At 40.0% G+C, this 21,050-nt stretch overlaps 1 protein-coding gene across 2 annotated transcripts in view; it reads left to right on the top strand.

Moving 5' to 3' along the window:
• Positions 1-21,050, top strand: part of slc1a4 (solute carrier family 1 member 4) — a 104,887-nt gene that overhangs the window by 4,383 nt on the left and 79,454 nt on the right. For both annotated transcript variants that reach the window (XM_039738045.1, XM_039738046.1), the window contains exon 2: positions 11,383-11,425. In XM_039738045.1, the coding sequence (XP_039593979.1) occupies positions 11,383-11,425 (43 nt within the window). The remainder of the gene's footprint in view (positions 1-11,382; positions 11,426-21,050) is intronic.

The following is a 21,050-nucleotide window of genomic DNA, read 5'->3' as shown; positions in this document are numbered from 1 at the left end:
AAGAAGAATTACGACCACATTGAAGAAATGACAAATATCATCATTAGTGAACTGAATAAATAAATGGACATCTTAATGTTGTACCATCCTTATATGGTAACACTCAGTCATCCAACCCCACCTACATCTGCCCCCCACATCCCTGTCAGCATGTATGACTGCTGCAGTTTCACTGATCTAACATCCTGCATTCAAATCCTGCACCGTTCATTAATCTGCCTAGAGCTTGCATGCTTTTCCCAGTCTACATGGGTATTCTCCTGGTTTCTCTCCCAAATCCCCAATGGATGTGTGTTAGGTTAATAGGTAAATAAGTCCAATATGAAAAACTGCAAGTGTGCCCTTTGATAGGTTTGGTTCCTGCCTTTTGCCCAGTGCTAATACAATTGACTCCTGACTTGCAAAGCTCTTTATTGGAATAATTGCCCAAGTATGGCTCCATGTATGCCCTGTCCAAGGTTATCTCCTGGGATAAGTACCAACAAACCTCAACTGGATTAAGAAGATTTCATAATTTAAGGCGTGTAGGCGAAACACTGCTTAACATGCAAAAAAAAACCTTAAACCAGTGTCATAGGTTCCATCATGATGGCAGACTGAAAAGCAGTATTGGTAGCGGTCACATTTTTCTCAAATAGACCTACGGCAATTTATAAAAGCAGTAGTTGCTCCAAAAATGACAAGAATGCTGCATTTTTCAGTATTGAGAGCATTCATCACCTGAGGCAAGGGTAGTAATGGTTGGGTTTCACAAATGCAGAAGTTCTCCATAGGTTTATAATTTTCTTCTGTGTGAGAAACTGTTCAGATGTGTGCTTAAGAAGCTGCTTCCAAATGCCCGAGCTTTATGTTCCATAATGCTTAGCTCAACGGCACTGGGAAAATAGCAGGAACCAAATCTGAGCCTGCATAGCAATGCACCATCACACTCAATCAATTGCCTGATGAAGGGGCCTTAGCTGCCTCGAAAGCTTGCATTGGTAATCTATTTAGTTAGCCAATAAAAGGTGTCATTTCACCCTACTTTCTCCTGACTCACTCATTTACAAACTAAGGCAATGGTAGAAAGCTTAACTGAATAAATAGGGCCAGTCCGTGACAAAATTGTCTCAGATGTTTACGGAGCATGGAGCTCTAGAAAATGTGACCTGGTGCAGGCGACTGCTGAATTTCATGCTGACTGCCAGCCTCCCTTTATTTATGGTGGCTGTAAGTTGTCCTCCAGACAGTCTGTGGCGGTGCCTTTACATGCGTCCTTAAAACCGCACATGCTTTAAGAATTTGAACTGAGCAAAGCTAGTCCATTATTTCAGACTAAATTCGATTGTTTGATTTGCCATTCATGCTATCTGTTACTGTATCTAAGTTGAGTCATCTAGTGATAACAAGGTGGACTGCAAATGGGTCATTTCTTCCCACCGATGTCTTGTGGGGCCCTGAACAAAATCACTTAATCTGCCTGGGGTCCAATTCTAAAAAAATACAAAGACCTTGGGGACAATTCAATGCAGAAAGGCACCACGTGCCCGTTTTATAAGACGGCAGCTGTACCTTAAGAATGTTTGTAGCAAAGAATAAAATAAAATTGAGTACTCCGTGTATTACTAAACTTGAGTACTAAAAATATTATTTGTACAGATTTAATACTTATTTTAAATCTGTTTCAATGCTGCATTATTAATGTGGTGCGTCATTAGGTGTTGTCTACATTTCAATTTGGACATTTGATGGACTGGCAGCCTGTCGCAGGGCTGGCTTTTTCCTTGAGCCCTGTGCTGCCAGGAGAAGCTCTGGTTCTGTAAAACCCAACTTTGGATTAAGGTGCTTCTGGGAATACAGAAATAGATATTACTCATTTCTATTTATTAACAAAACTAAAAAGAAGTCAATCAAGCAGAAGTACATTACACTTCTTTGTTGTTTGTTAGGCCACAACTACAGAACCTCTGGGTTTTTATCAGCAGTTTGAGAAAGTCCCCTGGTAAATTGACCTCGTTCTTGTTGAAGTACCCCAGATATGCACAGATATGAAGTGATGGTGTTTTCACTTGTTTTTCTTTAACCTTTAACGTTCGATTGAACACCTCTCTCAGACCATTCTCTGAAATGTTTCTATCGTGTTACCTGGTAGCCAATGAATGAAATATTACTGGGCAGGACACCAGTGAATAAGGGGAGAGGGGGGACTTCAAAAGTTTGATCCCATTTGAATGTGTTTCTTAATCGTTTGTGAGAGCATCTTCCAAAAATGGTTTACTTAACAATATTTTAGCAAAAATGAATATGTTTAGAATACTGTGAATCACTTGACAAGCAAAGTTGTATCTGCCGTAAACTGTATGGCATATAAGATAAAGCACAAAATGGCGACACTGGAAAGGAAATTGTACAACCAAATATATGTACAGACTTGGACAAATATTAACCCACAATTGTCTCTGAAATAATTTGAAACTAGCAAAAGTAATTGGCACCCATCATTGTTTATGCCATGTTAAACAAAAATCTGACTTTGCTTTAGAGTTTTGAGTCAACAGAATATTTCAAATAACAACACAAATGAAAATGACATTGACAAAAATGATGGGACCCTTAACCTAATATTTTGTTGCACAACCTTGAGAGGCCATCACTGCAAACAAGCAATTCCTGCAGCTCTCTGTGAGACTTCTGCACCTGTCAACAGATTGTTTGGCCCACTCATCCTGAGCAAATTGCTCCAGCTGTGTCAGGTATGAAGGGGTCTTCTCCAGACTGCATGTTTCAGTTCTTTCCATGGATATTTGATAGAATTCAAATCAGGGTTCATGAAGGCCACTTCAGAATAATCCAGTGATTTGTACTTAGCCATTCTTGGGTGCTTTTCGAAGTGTGTTTTGGCTTATTATCCTGTTGGAGGATCCATGACTTGCGACTGAGACAGAGCTTTCTGACACTGGGCAGTACATTTCATTCTAGAGTGTCTTGATAGTTTTCAGATTTAATTGTTCCCTGCACAGACCTAAGGCACTTCATCAGCAAAATAGCCCCAAAATATAACCAAGACCTCTCCATGTTTCACAATAGGAATGGTGCTCTTTTCTGTGGACATAGAGCTGATGAGAGTTTCTAAAAAGCTCCATTTTCGTCTCATGTGTCCCAAGGACATTCTCCCAGAACCACTGTGGCTTGTCAGTATTAATTTTAACAAATTCCAGTCTGGCTTTTTAACATTTTCCTTTCAACAGCGTAGTCCTCCTGGATCTTCTTCCATTCATCTCGCTGTCATTTAAAAAGCAACAAAAGGTGTGATCAGACACTCATGGACCTTGGCCTTGGAGTTCAGATTGTATCTCTTTGGAAGTTGTTCTTGGATTTTTGTCTGCCATTCTCACTATCCTTCTGCCCATTCTGGGGTCAATTTTACCGTTACAGCAGTGTCCCTGGAGGTGTCCATTTGATTTTGGGGATAAAACAAATCAAATTCTCCTTGTTTGTGTGTGTTTTTCTTAACAAATACTCAGGGTTTGATTCTTCTACTTTGACTTTTCAAATAATATTTTCAGTTAGCATTTTGTGTTATGAAGAAACATAGGACTCATTTTTGGTTTAGAACTTTTGCCTGGCTTTTGACTATTTTTATCAAGATCCGGGTTTTTTATTGTCACATGTGCAGTGAAATTCTTACTTGCATAATGCACCTTGCAGCCACAATAGTCAATATAAAACATAAGGAAGAGAAACGCTACTTAATATTAATAATTAGCACAGTAAACAACACAAAGCATACTACATACTCAAGAATCACAGATGATGTTTATCTTATCATATACTAGCCGTCCCCAGTGGCTCCACCCGCATAGCAGTGAAACAGGACAAAGTTTAAAAATCAATAAACAAAAAGGTATCGCTGGCTAAGTGGAGGCAAGTTACACTCCAAAATAAAGAGGTAGATCGACTCCCCACTCCTGACGTCACGCTTCCCCCCTCCCCTCGGCCTGCAGCCTCTGTCTCGGATTAGTGCGAATACTGTATATCGCTCCTACAAGCAAACTCTGATTCTTATCGAGATGAGAGAAGTCACAAAATCAACCGGAATGTTCAAGCAAATTACAGAAAAAAACCCAATCCAAATCCGTTAAGTAGTTGTCTTGTTCGCTAGCTAAGCAGATGTAAGATACACCCCGAGGCTGTCGAGTGAGTGAGGAGGGCTTCACCCCTCTGCCCTCAGCCCACTGCGTGTCTCTCAGATAACTCTGAACTGCAAGCGAACTGTGATACTTAGCGCAATGAGAGAGGTTGCAAAATCAACCGGAATATTCAAGCAAAAAGAAAAAAAACAGATCTAAATCCGTTAAGTAGTTATCTTGTGAAAAGTGGACAGACAGACAGACATTGGGTTAAATATATATAGAGATAATATATAATAGTTTACCTTTTAGTAGTAACAGTTTCATTTAGCAGTCTCCTCAAGATGGTACAACAGCTGAAAATTTTCTTTGCCTGTCTTTTTTCACTTTATATTTTGCCACTTCATTTTTTGCCTAATTTTGTTTGTTTAGTATTTTTAGCACTGTAGTGGTGTTGTGCTCATCAGGGGTTAATCCATATAGAAAGGGAATCGTGCAGACTGCATTGAGCCAGGTAGGTAAAGCAAGTCCTAGCAGGATCATCTTATCTCTCCTTTCTTTAGGTTAGTATAGGGCCTGGCAGGGCTTTCAACACCTCATACTGTCTCCTTTGTGTGTCTCCTTGGTGCTAATAATTTCCTTAGTGACTGAGCAGCAAATTTTGATAATAAAACTATTTTCATTTAATAGATTCTTATGCCTGCTATTGTGTGTTTTCTTGCCTTCAAAGCTCAAAAGGGCTTTATTATAAAAAACTAGGTCTCAAGGGTTCAGTTAGGACTCGATATAAAATTAGACTAGCCCCAAACTTGAGAAGCAGGTTTCATGGCCTGCACAGGCTAAAATAAAGCCAAGGCTGAAAAACAAGAGCACGTAGAAATGATAAAGAAATTGAAACAAGATATATCTGAAAGGCAAACTTAAAAGTAAATAAAGGCAGTCCATAATCTAAAAATCAGAAATCAGAAAATAAACTTACAAAAGTGAAAATCTAAAATCATCATCCAAAAAATGTGGAATTGAAGGGGAACTGAAGAGCAGTAGTGAAACAGCAAATTCCTCAGTGAGGAACACTGAGATTACTACAAACGTATATAGGCCTGGGGATGGTTCCACAGCAGTAGTATTGAGGGTCCCCACCTCCCTAATGCTCAATATACAGAGAACAAGAATTATCACAGAATTTAAGATAAAACTAGGGTGCTTCGCCTCCTGCTCGCTTCGCTTGCCAACCCCCCTGCCTGCGTTTTGCACCAGCAACTTCGCATCTCTGCCGCTCGCTTGTGTGGATTTCACATTCACCAAACAACAAAACTTTTAATTCTCGTGGAGAGACCTTTTCATTGGGAAGAAACACTACTTTTCCCTGATGGCAACATGAATTAGACGATCTACAAATCTCCGAATTAAAGTTTAAAGCCAAACAATGTCTACATACTTCTTTTACCTTTTCATCAATATCATATTGAATTTTGATTCCGTGTTTGGAATTACAGCATGACAACGTAACTTATAACTGCCCATGAGTGAATATTGTTTCTTTCTCTCTACGTGAACTGTGTCTGACAATCTCATTCACACAAATGAGAAATGATTGAACCGTGTGCGTGGTTGTAAATGTTTTAGATGTGGGCATGACTTTTCCAAGTCCCTTTGTATAAAGTTTTGTCTCGTGCGGCGTGAAATTTTCTCACACGGGATTTCACTTTCACCAAACAACAAATCTTTTAATTCTCACGGATACGCCTCTTCATTAGGAAGAAACACTAATTTTCCCTTTTGGCAACACGAATTAGACGATCTACAAGTCTCTGATTTAAAGTTTAAATCTGAACAATATATTCAATCTCTTTTCGTTGTTCCGTTATTTCACCGAGGAGTAATTTCCGTTTGTTTACGCTAATTCAATCTTTACTATCATTTTTTGAGACTTTCAAATTTTCGTACTTCCATTATCTCTAACCTGCTCTGCATGTGTATAACGCCAACATTTTTGAATTCTTTACGACATTCTACTTTGTCATCTACACTTTGTCTTTTATTTCCGGCCCTGGGCGTCGTTAAATCTCTTGGCACAAAGTCTCGTCTCGCGGGACGTGAAAGTGTGTCTCTGAGAAAGTCACGTCTTGTCTCTCTTCCCAAGATTTTTTTATTATAATAGAGAGATATGAAATACCTTTAATAGAAGAATGATAACAATAAGAGACAAGAATGATAATATATGGAAAGAAAGAAAACAAATACATTCAGTAAGAAAATTTACAAAATAACATTTAAAAGACAACAAAACGATTACATAGAAAGGAAAGATTCTTGAATTGAGGATGAACCCCTGGCTCTAGCATAACACAAAATGCTTATGACAGTTCCTGGTTTGATCGATGTGCTTACTCACTCTTATTACACAAGTACGCTTATGGTATGTCCTCCACTTGCCTGATTTGCCTTATCAATTCCATGCTAGGGTAGTTTGGCTTGTGAATGTGATGTCTTGGGGTGTAAGCACAAGGTCTTAGTCAAGAGCAGGCTTCATATTTAGTAACCGTCTGCACTTTATGAAAAAAAAGGGAAAAGTCATTGGTGAAAGAAAATTCTCAAGTTCATTTAAGGAATAGCTTTTGTTTTAAACTTTGTTTGTACAGTAGTGTTTTTTTGGTTTTACACTTCTGTTTGGTTACTGACCTTTGTTATAAAACTCTCCTCTTATGCTTTCACATGGAAAACAAAAAAAAAAGATGACACTGAGATGTCATCTCCATCACAACAATAAAAATTTTTGAGCAATACAAAAGTAATCCCTAAATGCATAGAAAGTGCAGAAAATGTGACGCAACTCCAATTATAATGCTTACCAGTAAGGGTGGACAATATAAGCAAAAGTATCTATCAGGATATTTTACAACATTTTGGATGGTAACCGTATTATATCTAAGTGTAGACCTAAAAATCTAAAAAAGGTCTAAAGTGAAGTCCTGCTGACCATATTATTAATAAAATGATTACTGGAGTCTTTTTTAAATTCCAAATCAAACAAGATTTATTTTTATTAAATTTGAACAGCCATGTTAACTACAATTATACAAATCAAACAGAAGAGATTGACAAAACAATAAATACTGTTTCTGTATAACAGCAGTGCAAAAATCTCTAAAATCAAAGTCCACAATGTGCCACCTCACATGCCCCTCGCCATGAGTACAGTAAAGGGTGCTAAGTGTCTGAGAACAGCAAAACTGTCAGTATACAAAGTAGACAGCGTGCTCCATTTTGGTGTGGGTAAAGGAGAACACACGAGATAGCATACTGTGGGCAGAAGAAGCTGTGTGTACAGGACACCGATAAGACAAGCACAGCGCACATCAAATCGATGATGGCTGTGTAGCCTACTTTGAATTCCAAGGTGTGTTCAAATGTTACAATGCGCAGACAGCATATCCAGCAATGTTTGTGTATGCATCTGCTGTATAATTATGAGTGTGAATGCATGTGATTCAATATTTGTGCCACCATTTCAATATAGCTGCACTCAGATCATATTTTTTTTCTCTGAAAGGCATCTCATTCGTGGTCAAGTACCACCTTCCATCGGTCCTCCCATTTTAACAAGCAAATTCCACTGTTGGTTCTTCGCCTTCTGTTTTCCATCTCCACAGTTATACCTCCACATGCTGCGTTGTGTAAAGGTAACAGAATGCCCACACCTCACCACACTACTGCAACAAATAACAAAGATCTCATTCTGATTAAACCGTGGTAAAAATCATATAGGAAAATTTCTCCCAGTTGACAATTTGTGCAGATGTCAAGGTCCCTACTGGTGTACTACTCACCACGTAGAAAAAGTAAAATTTGGATCTTTTCTTTTTTCTGGAAAGAGCTTAACTCTAACAGACAGATTGAATAGTGTTTTACAGTAGATATAAAATATTTATCACTTAGCTGGATAAAATCACAACCCCCACATAGGATGACACAACAGCCCTTTATTTGTATACTACTTTACTGACAAGAGCTGTGTTTATGAACTTTTAAAATAAACATTTTTCAACAATCAGTTGAAAAAGTGGAACTGAAACCACAAGGAAGGAAGATGTAAATTTAAGTCAATTTGTCATGTATCCCTTCATATTAAGTTTATAAAGTTGTGATATTTTAGAAATTAAGACAAAATTCCTGATTTTTTTTTTTTTATGCCTTGATGTGGCACTTAATCCTGACTTTTCTATTGAAAATCTTAACGTTTTGAGAGAATCCCTAATTTTTTTTCTTTCATGCATTAATGAAGCTGTTTGCTTGGTGTGTTACCTGAAATACTGCAGAGTAAGTATGTTAAATGTCTGTTTACTGTAGCTAAATATTTGAAATGCTCTTCAAGGCCGTGGGTGTGCGGGATAAACTCCACTCACAAGCAGGTAAACAGTTGATTAACTGGCCCAGGACTGTTTGGTGAGGCTGTCTATGGCCTTGTCAGACTGGGAGAGCTACAGGTGTGAGATAAATCAATCCGGGTGCACTGGATTGTTACCTGTATGTACTGTGTACAGTTATGTTTGATCACAGCTCAAAATCAATCACTTAATAGTACAGTGGCTTTATCTTTATACAGTGTTAACACTGCCGGTGTTTCAGATTCATTGCCTATTTTTTATGTTTAATTTGCCATTTCAAATCACTTTGTAAATTACAATGATCTTTTATATTATCCTTACTCTCCGTCTTTCTTTGTCACCTACAGTGGACTCAGAAAGCTATTCTGACCCCTTTATGTACTTTCTACACAATTTATTGTGTTGTAAATTTCATTTTAACTCTTTTAGGGGTGATTATTTTTTTCTCCTTTTGTCCCAGGGCTGAATATTATTCCAAAAAATTCAGCACACAAAGAAAAAAAAAAGAAAGAAAAAATGTCACCGTGTTGTTTGTTGTATGAGCCTCTATACTATGTGATGTCACAGACATAATACATACCTGTTACATGGTATGGTCCTGCAAACAATGGTAACTTTCAAAGCAAATTGCGTACATTAGCCCATTGTCCTGCTTGTAACGTGTTGCATTGGTGCTTCCTTTTCAGTTGTCTGATTGTGTTGTGGTTAAAAATCTGGTTAAAAACTCCACTGCCATCTCTCCTAAACACCTCCATGTTTCCACAGGTATGTCGTCTGGACCAACGGCCTTTCCATTTTTCATCCTCTTCTTAGCTGCCCTTACTTCCTCCTTGCTAATCCGCTGCAGTTCCTGATTCACTGTCTCTACATCATCCAACCTCTTCTCTCTCTCATTCTCTTCATTCATAAGCCTCTCAAAGTACTCTTTCCATCTGCTCAACACACTCTCCTTGCTTGTGAGTACATTTCCATCTTTATCCTTTATTACCCTAACCTGCTGCACATCTTTTCCAGCTCGGTCCCTCTGTCTAGCCAATTGGTACAGGTCCTTTTCTCCCTCCTTAGTATCCAACCTCTCATACAACTCATAATACACGTTTTTTTTAGCCTTGCCACCTCTCTCTTCACCTTGCGCCTTATCTCCTTGTACTCTTGTCATCTCTCTGACTATCCCATCCTTCTTTGCAATCCTCTTCCTATGTATACTCTCCTGTACTTCCCCATTCCATCACCAGGTTTCCTTTTCCTCCTTCCTCTTTCCAAATGTCACACCAAGCACCCTTCCTGCTGTCACCCTTACTACATCTGCTGTAGTTTCCCAACTGTCTGGTAATTCTTCACTGCCACCCAGTGTCTGTCTCACCTTCTCCCTAAACTCAACCTTGCAGTCTTTCTTTTTCAAATTCCACCATTTGATCCTTGGCTCTGCCCTCACTCTCTTTCTCTTCTTGATCTCCAACGTCATCCTACAGACCATTATCCTATGCTGCTTAACTGCACTTTCCCCTGCCACCACTTTGCAGTCTTCAGTCTCCTTCAGATTGACTCTTCTGCATAGGGTGTAATCTACCTGTGTGCATCTTCCTCCACTCTTGTATGTCACCCTATGTTCCTCCCTGTTCTTAAAATACGTATTCACCACAGCCATGTCCATCCTTTTGGCAAAATCCACTATCCTCTGACCTTCTTCATTCCTCTCCTTGACACCATACCTACCCATCACCTCCTTGTCTCCTCTGTTCCCTTCACCAACATGTCCATTTAAATCCGCTCCAATCATCACTTTCTGTCCCTTAGGTACACTGTTAGTCTGTTCATCACTTCGTCCAATTCACTCCAGAAATCTTCTTTCTCATCCATTGCACACCCAACTTGCGGGGCATATGCTCTAACAACATTCATCATCACACCTCCAATTTCCAGTCTGACACTCTTTCCACCTCCAAAACACTCTTGACATACTGTTCATTCAGAATAACCCCTATTCCATTTCTTCTCCCATCCACACCATGATAGAACAATTTGAATCCACCTCCAATCCACCTGGCGTTACTCCCCTTCCATTTAGTCTCTTGCACACACAATATATCAGCCTTCCTTCTCTCCATCATATCTGCTAGCTCTCTCCCCTTACCAGTCATACCGCCAACATTCAAAGTTCCTACCCTCAGTTCCACTCCTTTACCTTCCTCGTCTCTTCTTCTTCTTCTTCTTCTTTCCTGTTGGCTAACAGTACCAGTGATGGCTGTTGTTAACCCGGGGCTCTACCAATCCAATCCGGTATGGAAATTTGTATTGTTTTCCGCATATTGATTTGGCAAAATTTTACACTGGATGCCCTTCCTGCCATAACCCTCCCCATTTATCCGGGCTTGGGACCGGCAAGAAGAAACACACTGGTTTGTGCATCCACTATGGCTGGGTTGCTTAATTTCCTAATAATAAAGTAATAAAATTATGCAAATTATAATAAACCATGCCTGTTTACTTTTCGGGAATGGCCTGGTGACAGTTGTTTGTGCTGCTGCCTCACACGTCATGCACCCTGGGTTTGAATCCTGTGCCTAAGAGTTCCTTTTGCAGCATTTCAAAATATCATTTATTTGAATGGACCCCTGTAGGATGGAATGGACTCGTGTCTGGGAATGGTTCATTCCTTGCATTCCATGCTGCCTGGACAAGCTTAGGGGGTCCTGTCAAGGTGAACTAGACTGAGTGGGTTTGAGGACGATGCTGTAAGTTATTTAACTCTTCGATATAAACATTACAGGAGAAAACTAAATATTGATAGTTTTAGAGTCTTGCTGTCACACTTTTACCAGAATTCGACATCCTAAAGTTTATCATTACACTTTATGATTTTGTTTTGCTTTTTTTTTTTACAGGAACTTATTTCCAGCAAACCTTGTTGCAGCAGCCTTTAGATCGGTAAGAATGCTCTTACTTTCTTTACTGCTTTAGTCTGTACCTGAGGTTTACTTCAAAGAGCACATGGGGGACAAAGTCAGTGTGTGTGTCTGTGAGTGCCAAATTGCTCTGGGCAAAATGTTAAGCAAGATAGATAGTTCAGTAAAATCAATGCTCTCATTAAGAAGTTTTAAAAAGTGCCATCATCTGTCATCTGGAGGTTCATTGGGGCTATGGAATCTGCAACAAAAATAGCATGATTGTCTAGAAGCTGCCAAAAGTGAAGAGCTTCAAGGCTGCTCTTGTTGTCAATTGCAGAAACATAAACATCTTTTGTGCTACAAGAGGCTCAGCTAGTGGTAAGGGATGTGCAGTTAGGGTGATCATGTGCAGTTTTGGCATCAAAAGTGTACTGTTTAGTCTTAAGAATATGAAAATATAGCGTTTAGTGAGAAAGGCCATTTAGCTCTTGTGTACCTCTTTTTTACCCTAACTCATTTAACAAAAACAAATTGAGATTTGAAGGCTCACTAAGTGCACTTATCAGTTTATTTTATCTGTTGTTTTCTTTCTAAAGTTAGCGCAAAATGTACACTCAATCAAACTCTGTCTGGATGAACAGCTGGCATCTACAGTACCCTGCTAGCTCCCATTATCATTTGAAACACTTTTTCTTGCACATTGCAGTGCGTTTTTTGTTTCACATTGTTTCACATTTTTTCTGAGCTTCTTGCATTTTTTCTTCAGTGACTGTAAGCTATTCTAAGTTTCATTTCAGTTTTGACATGTGCTCTCTTTTTGGTTCAAGACAATAAATGTATCTTATCATTATGTTTAATTATTAGGACAGCATTCTGTTTCTAAGTTCATGCATCCCAGAACTTGCAATGCCTAATGTTTAAAGGGCAACACCATTTAAGCTGGCAGGGTACTGCTGGCATTGTTTGTGATTGTGGATACTTTCTAAAAACTACGATTTTACCATGTCACCATTTTATCTTTTGTTTTCTTTGACTGAAAAGATTTGATGCTTTTAATTGTTATTCGGAAGACAACCCCTACAGTCTAATAGCTTGTATTCCTCTTGCCTTGCTTTTAAATGTGTGTCTAATCCTGTTTAGATTTCCCCCCTTCAAAGTGGAATGATTGTCACCAACTAAATGTTGAAAACTGTTAATTCTGTAATTTTATGATCTACACAGGCCCTGCTTAGGACTAAGTGATGTGGTGTGATCTCTGTGGCTGTCTTCATGAGGTTCAGAGCTCATTCAGTTCGTTATCAGTTCCATTCTCCCAGTGAATGCATCTTTGTGGCTCTTCCAATTTTCACAGATTGGATAACCAAAGTTATGAACCATCTTCACCTCCCCAACCTTCTTTAATAATAATACATTTTATTTATATAGTGCCTTTCCCATGCTCAAGGCGCTTCACAGAGTATTAGAAAAAAAAACAGAAGGGTATATGTAACATTGGATAAGTTTTCCTGAATAGAACAATGAAACAGATAACAAAGCATTAAACAGAATAAAGAACAATAAACCAGAGTAAAATACTACATTCAACACTAAAAGAAAAACCTAACAAATAACCTAATTTGTGATATAACAGACACACAAATTATCCTGAGCACCTGGACAGAGAGGTAAACTGAAAGAAAGGGCAGAATGTTAAGTTAAAAGCCATTCTAAATAGATGAGTTTTAAGTTGTTTTTAAAAAGAATGAATGGAGTCAGCTGATCTAATTAATTTCGGGATGTCATTCCAAAGTCTGGGTGGTATGGAGCTGAAGGCCCTGTCACCCATAGAGTGCAGGTTAGTGTGAGGCACAACAAGATTACCAGAATCAGAGGACATTATTAGGCGAACAGGAGTATAGTGATGGAGAAGGTCACTGATGTAGTCCGGTGCAAGGCTATTTAAAGCTTTGTAGGTTATTAATAGAATTTTATATTCAATCCTGTAAGACACAGGGTGTCAGTAACGGTGAAGAATGATGGGTGTGATGGGTTCACTGTTGCTGGTTTGTGTAAGGACTCTTGCAGCAGAGTTTTGAATCAGCTGGAGCTGTGATATAAGATTAGAAGGGGCACCTGCCAGCACTGAGTTACAATAATCGATACAGGATGTGATAAAAGCATGGACAAGTTTCTCAGCATTAGAAAAGGAGAGGAATGAGCGAACACGGGATATGTTATGGAGGTGAAAGTAAGAAAGTTGTGTCTAAAATAAAATCACTAAGGTCACTTGCTTAATTTTGCCATCATCATTCTAGGCTCTTTTGACATTTGCCTTTGTCTCATCAAACTTCATGTCATACTTCTTGCTTCATTCTTTGTGCAATTATTATTTTTAGTCCTTTCACAGAGTTTTCCTCTGTAACAATTTGACTTTTTCATCCTCCCATCCACATCACCATCATCGATCTATATATATAAAAGCCAAATACCACTGACACACTCATCATGAAATCTCCAGAACCATGAGGACTTGGGACTTGAAATTTGGAATGTAGGTTACCCTTGGCACATAGGTGCTCGCTAAGAAACAGTTTTAAAAATTTTGTGGTCCAAGCGCATTCTGTCTGTATGTCTGACTGCTTTTCACGAGAGGATTTCGCTAACGGATTTAGATCTGAATGTTTTCTATAATTTGCTTGAACTTTCCGGTTGATTTTGTGACTTCTCTCATCGCGCTAACTACCATAGGTCACTTGCGGTACCGATGTATTTATGCAAATCCAAGAGAGTGGCTGTGGGCCGAGAGCAGGGGGGCGGGGCCTTCCTCATTCCCTCGCCAACCTCTGTTCAAGTTGGTCTATGTCTCACCACATGCTGCACTGCACTTTGCCTCCGCTTATCTAGCGATACCGGTTTGTTCAACAGACTTTATCATCTACAGATTGTTAAGGTGTAACGTTTGACGTTTTTGTGAGTGCTTTTCTCCCAATGCGGGAAACGTTCTCCCGTCAGAGCTGAACACGATCAGATATAGTGCCAAAGTTTATTGATTTTTAAAGTTTGTCCTGTTTCATTACTAAGTGGGCGTAGCCACGGCGTACATCTAGTTTCTTAATATATCAAGAAAACATGTTTGTTAATGTTGATGTTCCTTGAATTGAATATTTGGTTTTGTCCTGGGAGCAATGGTCACAAGTGTGAAGAGCATCACATGGCCCACTCATGCACATATCCACGTTTGGTGTGCACATAAAAGGAAAACACTTGCATAATATAATACATAGACATTCACATTCCCTTTTTACTGCCTTTACAATATTTCAGTAATGAGCCTGTGAGCTTCTCTACCTCTCACGACGACAGATTCTTTCATTCCTTTTTGGAAGCCATGATCACAGTGCTTTGAGCTGATCCCAGCTAAATAGGTGTGCGTCAGAAATCAAGGACATTGCATGGCAGACTCATTTATACTGGGCCTTTTTGACGGTTGCCAGTTCACCCAGTATGAGTGTCACTGGTATGTAAGGGGAAACAGGTGAAAATGAAAGAAGTCTACATGCACACAGCAAACTTTGCGCTGACATTGACAGGCTAGAATTTCAAGTTAGGAGTCCGGAGCTGTGAGGCACCAGAGCTAACTGCTGGGGAGAGAGTGTTGTAGTAACAGGGGCGCACCTGCCTCTACACAAACAGACAGAGACACCAGTTCTGTCCACCAAAAGCCCCTTTATTTAGGGAAAGGAATCCAGAGTTGTCTCCAAGGTTGTATCCTGTAACAAACTCGACACAGAGTCATAGAAAGGTTTGGGGCAGCCACCTGTGTAATTGGTTTCCTGGCTGCAAAAGTCGTTTTTTAAGTGAATACTGCACTGATGTGCACACAACCGAGTCCAAGACAGAACTGAGGGAATAGAGAAAAGGTGCAGGTTTTTAAAGGGGAAGACAGGAAGTGAGATGATAGGGATCGGGCTCATGGTCCTCAGCCATTGGTTCGAGCCTGGACGTGACATCGCCGGAGCCGGCAAGGTCTTCTTCCATAGGCTCGTTCCCGGAAGTGACGTCAAGAGAGCCAGGTGGGGTCTTCTGTGAATGGTCTACAGGGAAGGGAGAAAGAGTCAGTGAATTCTGCCACATCCCGGCATGCCTCTGCCCTTACTCAAGCCCTTTAGCTGCCTCCCTTGCGCAGGTGTGTGACAACCCACAGTCACAAGTACTATAATAACACTGCCTCTTTTTTCCAGAGCCTAGCAGCCCCCTTCTTTCTCCACACCTCATAGGCAAGCTTCATCCACCTCCTCCCAATTCAGGCCCTCATTGTGAGGTAGCTGGCTCCTGGTGGCTCATTAGGGAGGTCTGGAATTACTCCCAGGTGTGGCAGAAACCCAAAGTAGGGCTCCGCAGCTCCCCCTGGCGGCACTGCTGGAACCCAACACGGCTGAGCCGACCTCAATACCAAGTCCCATATGGCCCTGTGGGACTTCGAGGGGCTGTCACACCCCAGGGGGACTGCCAAATAGCAGTTTGGGGACATAGCACCTTTCATAAGTCATCTCCTCCTGCCCTTCGATTACAGAGGTATCCCAGTCAAGTAGTGGCACCAGCCACCATCCTTCAGAGTTAAATTTAAAAATTTTCTTAAAGTTTACATGAAAATTGAAACATTTAAACACTGTTGACATTTTTATTTATAATAGATCCATTTTTTTAATTTAAAGAATAAAACACCGTAACAAAATGCAATCCAACCCTAAAAATTAAAAACATGGCAAGTATAATAAGTTCTAAAGATACAATCCATAAAACAGAACACAGCACTCAAATTCTTCTTGACTCGGGGGCTTACATGACAGGAGCTGCCCATCTAAAATGATCCTTCATATACTACAGAATGAAGCAGCAAATTAAATAAAGACAGTTCAGCATGTGCTGACTTTAAAATCACATTAACAGATCCTCGTAAAGACATTTTTTTTTCTAGTTTAAGACAACACAGAACATTACCTTCCCACAGAATTCTAGAGGATATTATGGGATTCTTGCAGACAGATCCCATTTCAATTAATGACCACGATATGGGAGTCAGATTTGATAGGCCTGTGCACTGATGTCTTTATGTGAATCAATTTAAAGATAAAGTGTCACGCTTTTCAAGAAGTCATTGAGATTGCACACAATGCATTTCAGTTTTAACAATATTCATTTGCCAACTTTCAAGTATTGACAAGGCGGATGTACACCCGGGTATCATAGGCCACAATAGCACAAGGGTGTTGAAGAAAAGTGGTCAGAACACGAAACCTTGATGTACATTACAGGTGTCAGTATGGGAGGTAAACTTGCTGAAAAACATAAAATGATATAAAAATAATAACAAGAAATGTATCAAGTGTTCACATCCCAAAATCAAAACATGTGCCCAGCTTTTATGTTTGCCAAGTTACTGTGTAGCACTGCCAGATAAATATATGTTCTGTTTTTCTTTTATTACTCTATTGTGTTATTAAACAGTGTAAGGCCTAAGATGGACATACAGTGGAACCTCAGGTCACGAACGTCTCGGACCACGTACAAATCTGGTTATGACCAAAAAGTTTGCCAAACTTTTGCATCTGTTCACAACCACACACTCGGTTGATGAACAAGCCAGTTTCCCATCTGGTTTGTACGCGGCGATGATTTCTGCACGTGTTCAGTCTCTCCCTGTACTGTACATTGTTTTCAGTGCATCACGCAGAGGGGCTCTCCCTCAAAACTGTAACCTTTTTCTCAACCCAGCTTCTTCCTGTGGTATAGCGGGTCCACAGCTCCCGTGAAAAAGGGCAGTTTTAATAAATAATCACCGCATTCGTGGCTTAGCGAGGGGGCATGGTGGTGTGTGACCGAAGCGGTTCCTGAGGAGTTCCTGATGTGGGCGTTTCTTACCTAAGTGCACAGGTGAGAAGCGGTCCTTATCCGTAATTGTTCCCAGGAGCTGCTGATTGCCATGACTACCACACCTCTTCATAAATAGAAGCACAAGTCAGTTAAAGGGAAAAAGAAGAGAACAGGAAAGAACGGGAGGTTGCAGGACAAGGCAGGAAGCAGGAGGAGAAAGCCGGTGCAGGAGAGAGAGTGAGAACAAGCGAGAGAGAGAGAATGAGAGCGAGTGAGCGAGTGAGTGAGAGTGAGAGTGAGAGCGAACGTGTGAGAAAACGAGAGAGAGAGAGAGAGCGCATGAGAGAGAGAGAGCGCAGGCTTGCGTGCAGCTGAGAGCGAGCGAGCTGCTGAGCAGGGAGCCTGGGTGTTTGTCTCAGTGTTATTCAATGTTTTTACATTTAGTTTACTATTACACTGTGCATTCTATGGTATAATTAACTACTTTTGTGCTTAAAAATCTTTAAAGAAAATATATTTACATACAGTTCATACGGTCTGGAAGGGATTCATTGTATTTCCATACAATCCTATGGGAGAAATTACTTCGGGTCACGACCAAATCGGGTTACGACCAGAGTTTTGGAATGAATTATGGTTTGTGACTCGAGGTTCCACTGTATTGGTTATATGTCAATAGGGAGGACCTTTGTGAGGTTTGGGTCTGTTGCAGTGATTTCCAGGAGGGTGCCATGGTAATGGACGTGGATTTACTGTTAAAAAAGAAGTGCAAAAAGGCAGGGAAAGAAGAGGAAAAACAGAGCCCAAGCTTTATGGCGGAGGTGACAGACATGAGCTATTCAAAGCTTAGAAAGAGATTGTCTCAGTAGAGCACTGAAGTCCCACACCGTTTGAGGGAGCCACCTCGAAGTGATCCCGGTATACTGAATGAAGTGGACAGGACAGTTAAGAGGATCGAGACTGAGTGAGCAAGTAAAAATCTTTTATTCAGGGATAGCACATCTGAAGACTTGGAACGTTATGGGATATTTTATTTTATAAAGAGACAAAACTGTGTGGACATTGTAGGATATTTTGGGTTCATGATTTTTCATGTTGTATGTGTACAGTATGTGTTGGGAAAGAGTGTGTGTGTGGTTTTGAAATCTGAACAATGTTCATGTTTGTATGATTTGTATATTGTTGATGTATTATATTTTGATTCTCTGCAGTGTTTGTCTGGGTCATTTTTTGTATAAATTAATTGTACTATTTGATGTACTCTGTCAAAGGAAGGGGTCTAAGGCCAGTTAGGGGATGACCTGCAAGCTGATTCTAACACATCACTAAAAATGTGGTGAATCATAGAGGTTATGACCACTAGAACTGCATACTCTCAACCTTTAGAATGCAGTGGCTTGTTGGTGCCTCACAGCTCTAGGGTCTGAACCTTGGCGCAGACGCTGTCTGTCTGGAGTTGGTCTCCTCGTTTGTGTAATCTTTACTCCGATTGTGATCTCACATCCCAAAGGCTGGTGGGTTACGTTGATAGACAGCACTAAATGTGCTCAGTGTGAAGGAGTGTTGGTGTGTGCCCTGTGGTGGTGGACTACCATCTCACCCAGAGTTGGCTCCTGCCTTTCATTCAGTGCTGCTAGAGTAAGCATCATCTTCTTGCATCCATTAAGTGGATAAGCAGGTTGGGAACTGAAAAGAAGGGTAAAAACTCTTTCACATAACATTAGGAGAAATGTGGAATTCTTTGTTTTTGGTGGATTGCTGAAGTCTCCGACACATTTATTACAGAATATCAAGGTGTGTGAATTGCTGACTGTTTGCTTATTGAAAATGCTCACGAAGTTCCATCTTTGAAGGAATTAACCAAAGGAAAGAGATTTTCCTGCCTTTTTGACTCGACTAATTAGAGGTAAAACATTTGTGGCACTGCCTCGTGCATGATTATTAGCAATTATATTAATTTTAAAATTATGAAGATCTTTCAGAACTGAAGCACTAATTATGTTTAATAGAACTTGTAAATGCAGGAACATGTGTTCAAAAAATGGTTAATCTGAATTTTTCCATTTGTGTGGAATAAATTAAATAATGTGGACTTTAATTAATATATGTGCATGACAATGTCCGTATGCATAATAAACCTGCCAATCAATAACCGTGATTAAGTTACACTGTGCTACTCTTCTGCAAGATTCAAAGTTTATTAGTGCTTCTTCCTTGCAGCTCCAGGGAGTACAGTTTTGTTCCTGTCCATCCTGGAATTTCAATTTTCTCCCCATGTCTATGTAGATTTTCTTTGGATCCTGTTGTTTTCTGCCACATCAGATGTTCAGTTTGTGACTTTAAACTGGGACTGTATGAGTGGCTACAGATGGATATCCTCGTGTGGGTGGCAGTGTCACCTGTGTGTGTTTAGAAGAGCGGAGAGGTTTATGTTTCACTACACTATGGACTGAAGTCTTCCATCATGTATGAGTGTGAAACACTGAGAAGGTAAAATTAATAAAAATGTTTTTTTGAGAAGGAGTCATTGTGGTGTTCTGGGGCACACTTTGACATGATTATTAAGCTGATAAATTATTTTTGTGTCAGGAGGTTATGAAAGGTTTCAGTGATATTACAGTTATTAGACTTTATGATTTTGTATCTTGTGATTCTGTGTGGGGTTGTATCCGCTTTTTCCTGTCACAGCTCAAAGGCTGTTCATGGTTGAATCCAAACTGTCTGAGTAGGGCTCAATGTGTCCTATGATGGACTGGCACTCCATCCTAGGCTGGTTCCTGTCATTTGTTTGAAAGGCATTGGGTCCCTGTGTCCCTGGACGGCCAGTTAGGTCAGCTTGACTTTAGCTGTTCATCCTGACTTAGCCATCTGTAAACCTTCTCAGGCCCCCACCCGTTGATCTGCTCCAGGCTTTTTGCCAGATCACCTTTTCATTTTAGTCCCTTTCATTGCCAAGTGGCCTTCTGTGAGCCAGATTTAGTTCCATTGAAAATGTGTGTTCTGTTAATGTTTCTAAGTATGTTTGGTGTATATGGGTATGTACATATGTTTGCCCCCTGCCTGACTGACCTTTTTACCAGTTTTTGGCATGTAATCTAATCAAACAATTTATTTTCAGTTATAGTCTTGAAATACTTAAACTGAGATTTTGACCAGGCCTGAACAAATTCAATGATTAGTTTTGGCCCTTTACGCTCAAAGTATTGTCAGGACAAAGGCTGTTCATGTGAGTGCGTCTGAAAAGGGTTACAGAATAATTTCTGAGGCTCTGGGGCTCAACCAGACTACAATGAGAGACATACTGCAAAAAAGGAGAAAGTAATACATATTCTCAAGAGTGGCCATCCTACCTCAATACATTCAAGAACAAGGTGTACGTTTTTCTTCAGGTCATTATCCTGTTATATAAAACGAGTGATCGGAAAGATCCCAGCAACTATAGGCTGGCAATCTTAATAGATACACAGATAAATTAATGGAAGGAATTATTAAGGAGAATATTGAGCAACACATGTCAAGAACAAGAAGTTTTACTGAACAGTCAGCATGGCTTCAGAAGAGTAAGGTCGTATTTTCCTAACATTCTGGAATTCTATGAGGAACCAACATAAGCATACAATATGCAGCGTATGGTATTATTTATCTGGACTTTCAGAAAGCATTTAATAAGGTGCCACATGGGAGGATGGGCATCAAACAGACGGTTAAGGTGTGGGGAACCTTATTAGAATTGTCTGATGTTAAGAGTGGTGTTCCACAGGGGTCAGCACTTGGGCCACTGCTATTTTAAATATATATATATATATATATAT

The sequence above is a fragment of the Polypterus senegalus genome, chromosome 16 (assembly GCF_016835505.1).
Source record: "Polypterus senegalus isolate Bchr_013 chromosome 16, ASM1683550v1, whole genome shotgun sequence".
Classification (NCBI taxonomy): Eukaryota; Metazoa; Chordata; class Cladistia; order Polypteriformes; family Polypteridae; genus Polypterus; species Polypterus senegalus.
Note: the sequence above shows the minus strand (reverse complement) of the source record. Positions and strands in the feature narration are given on the sequence as shown.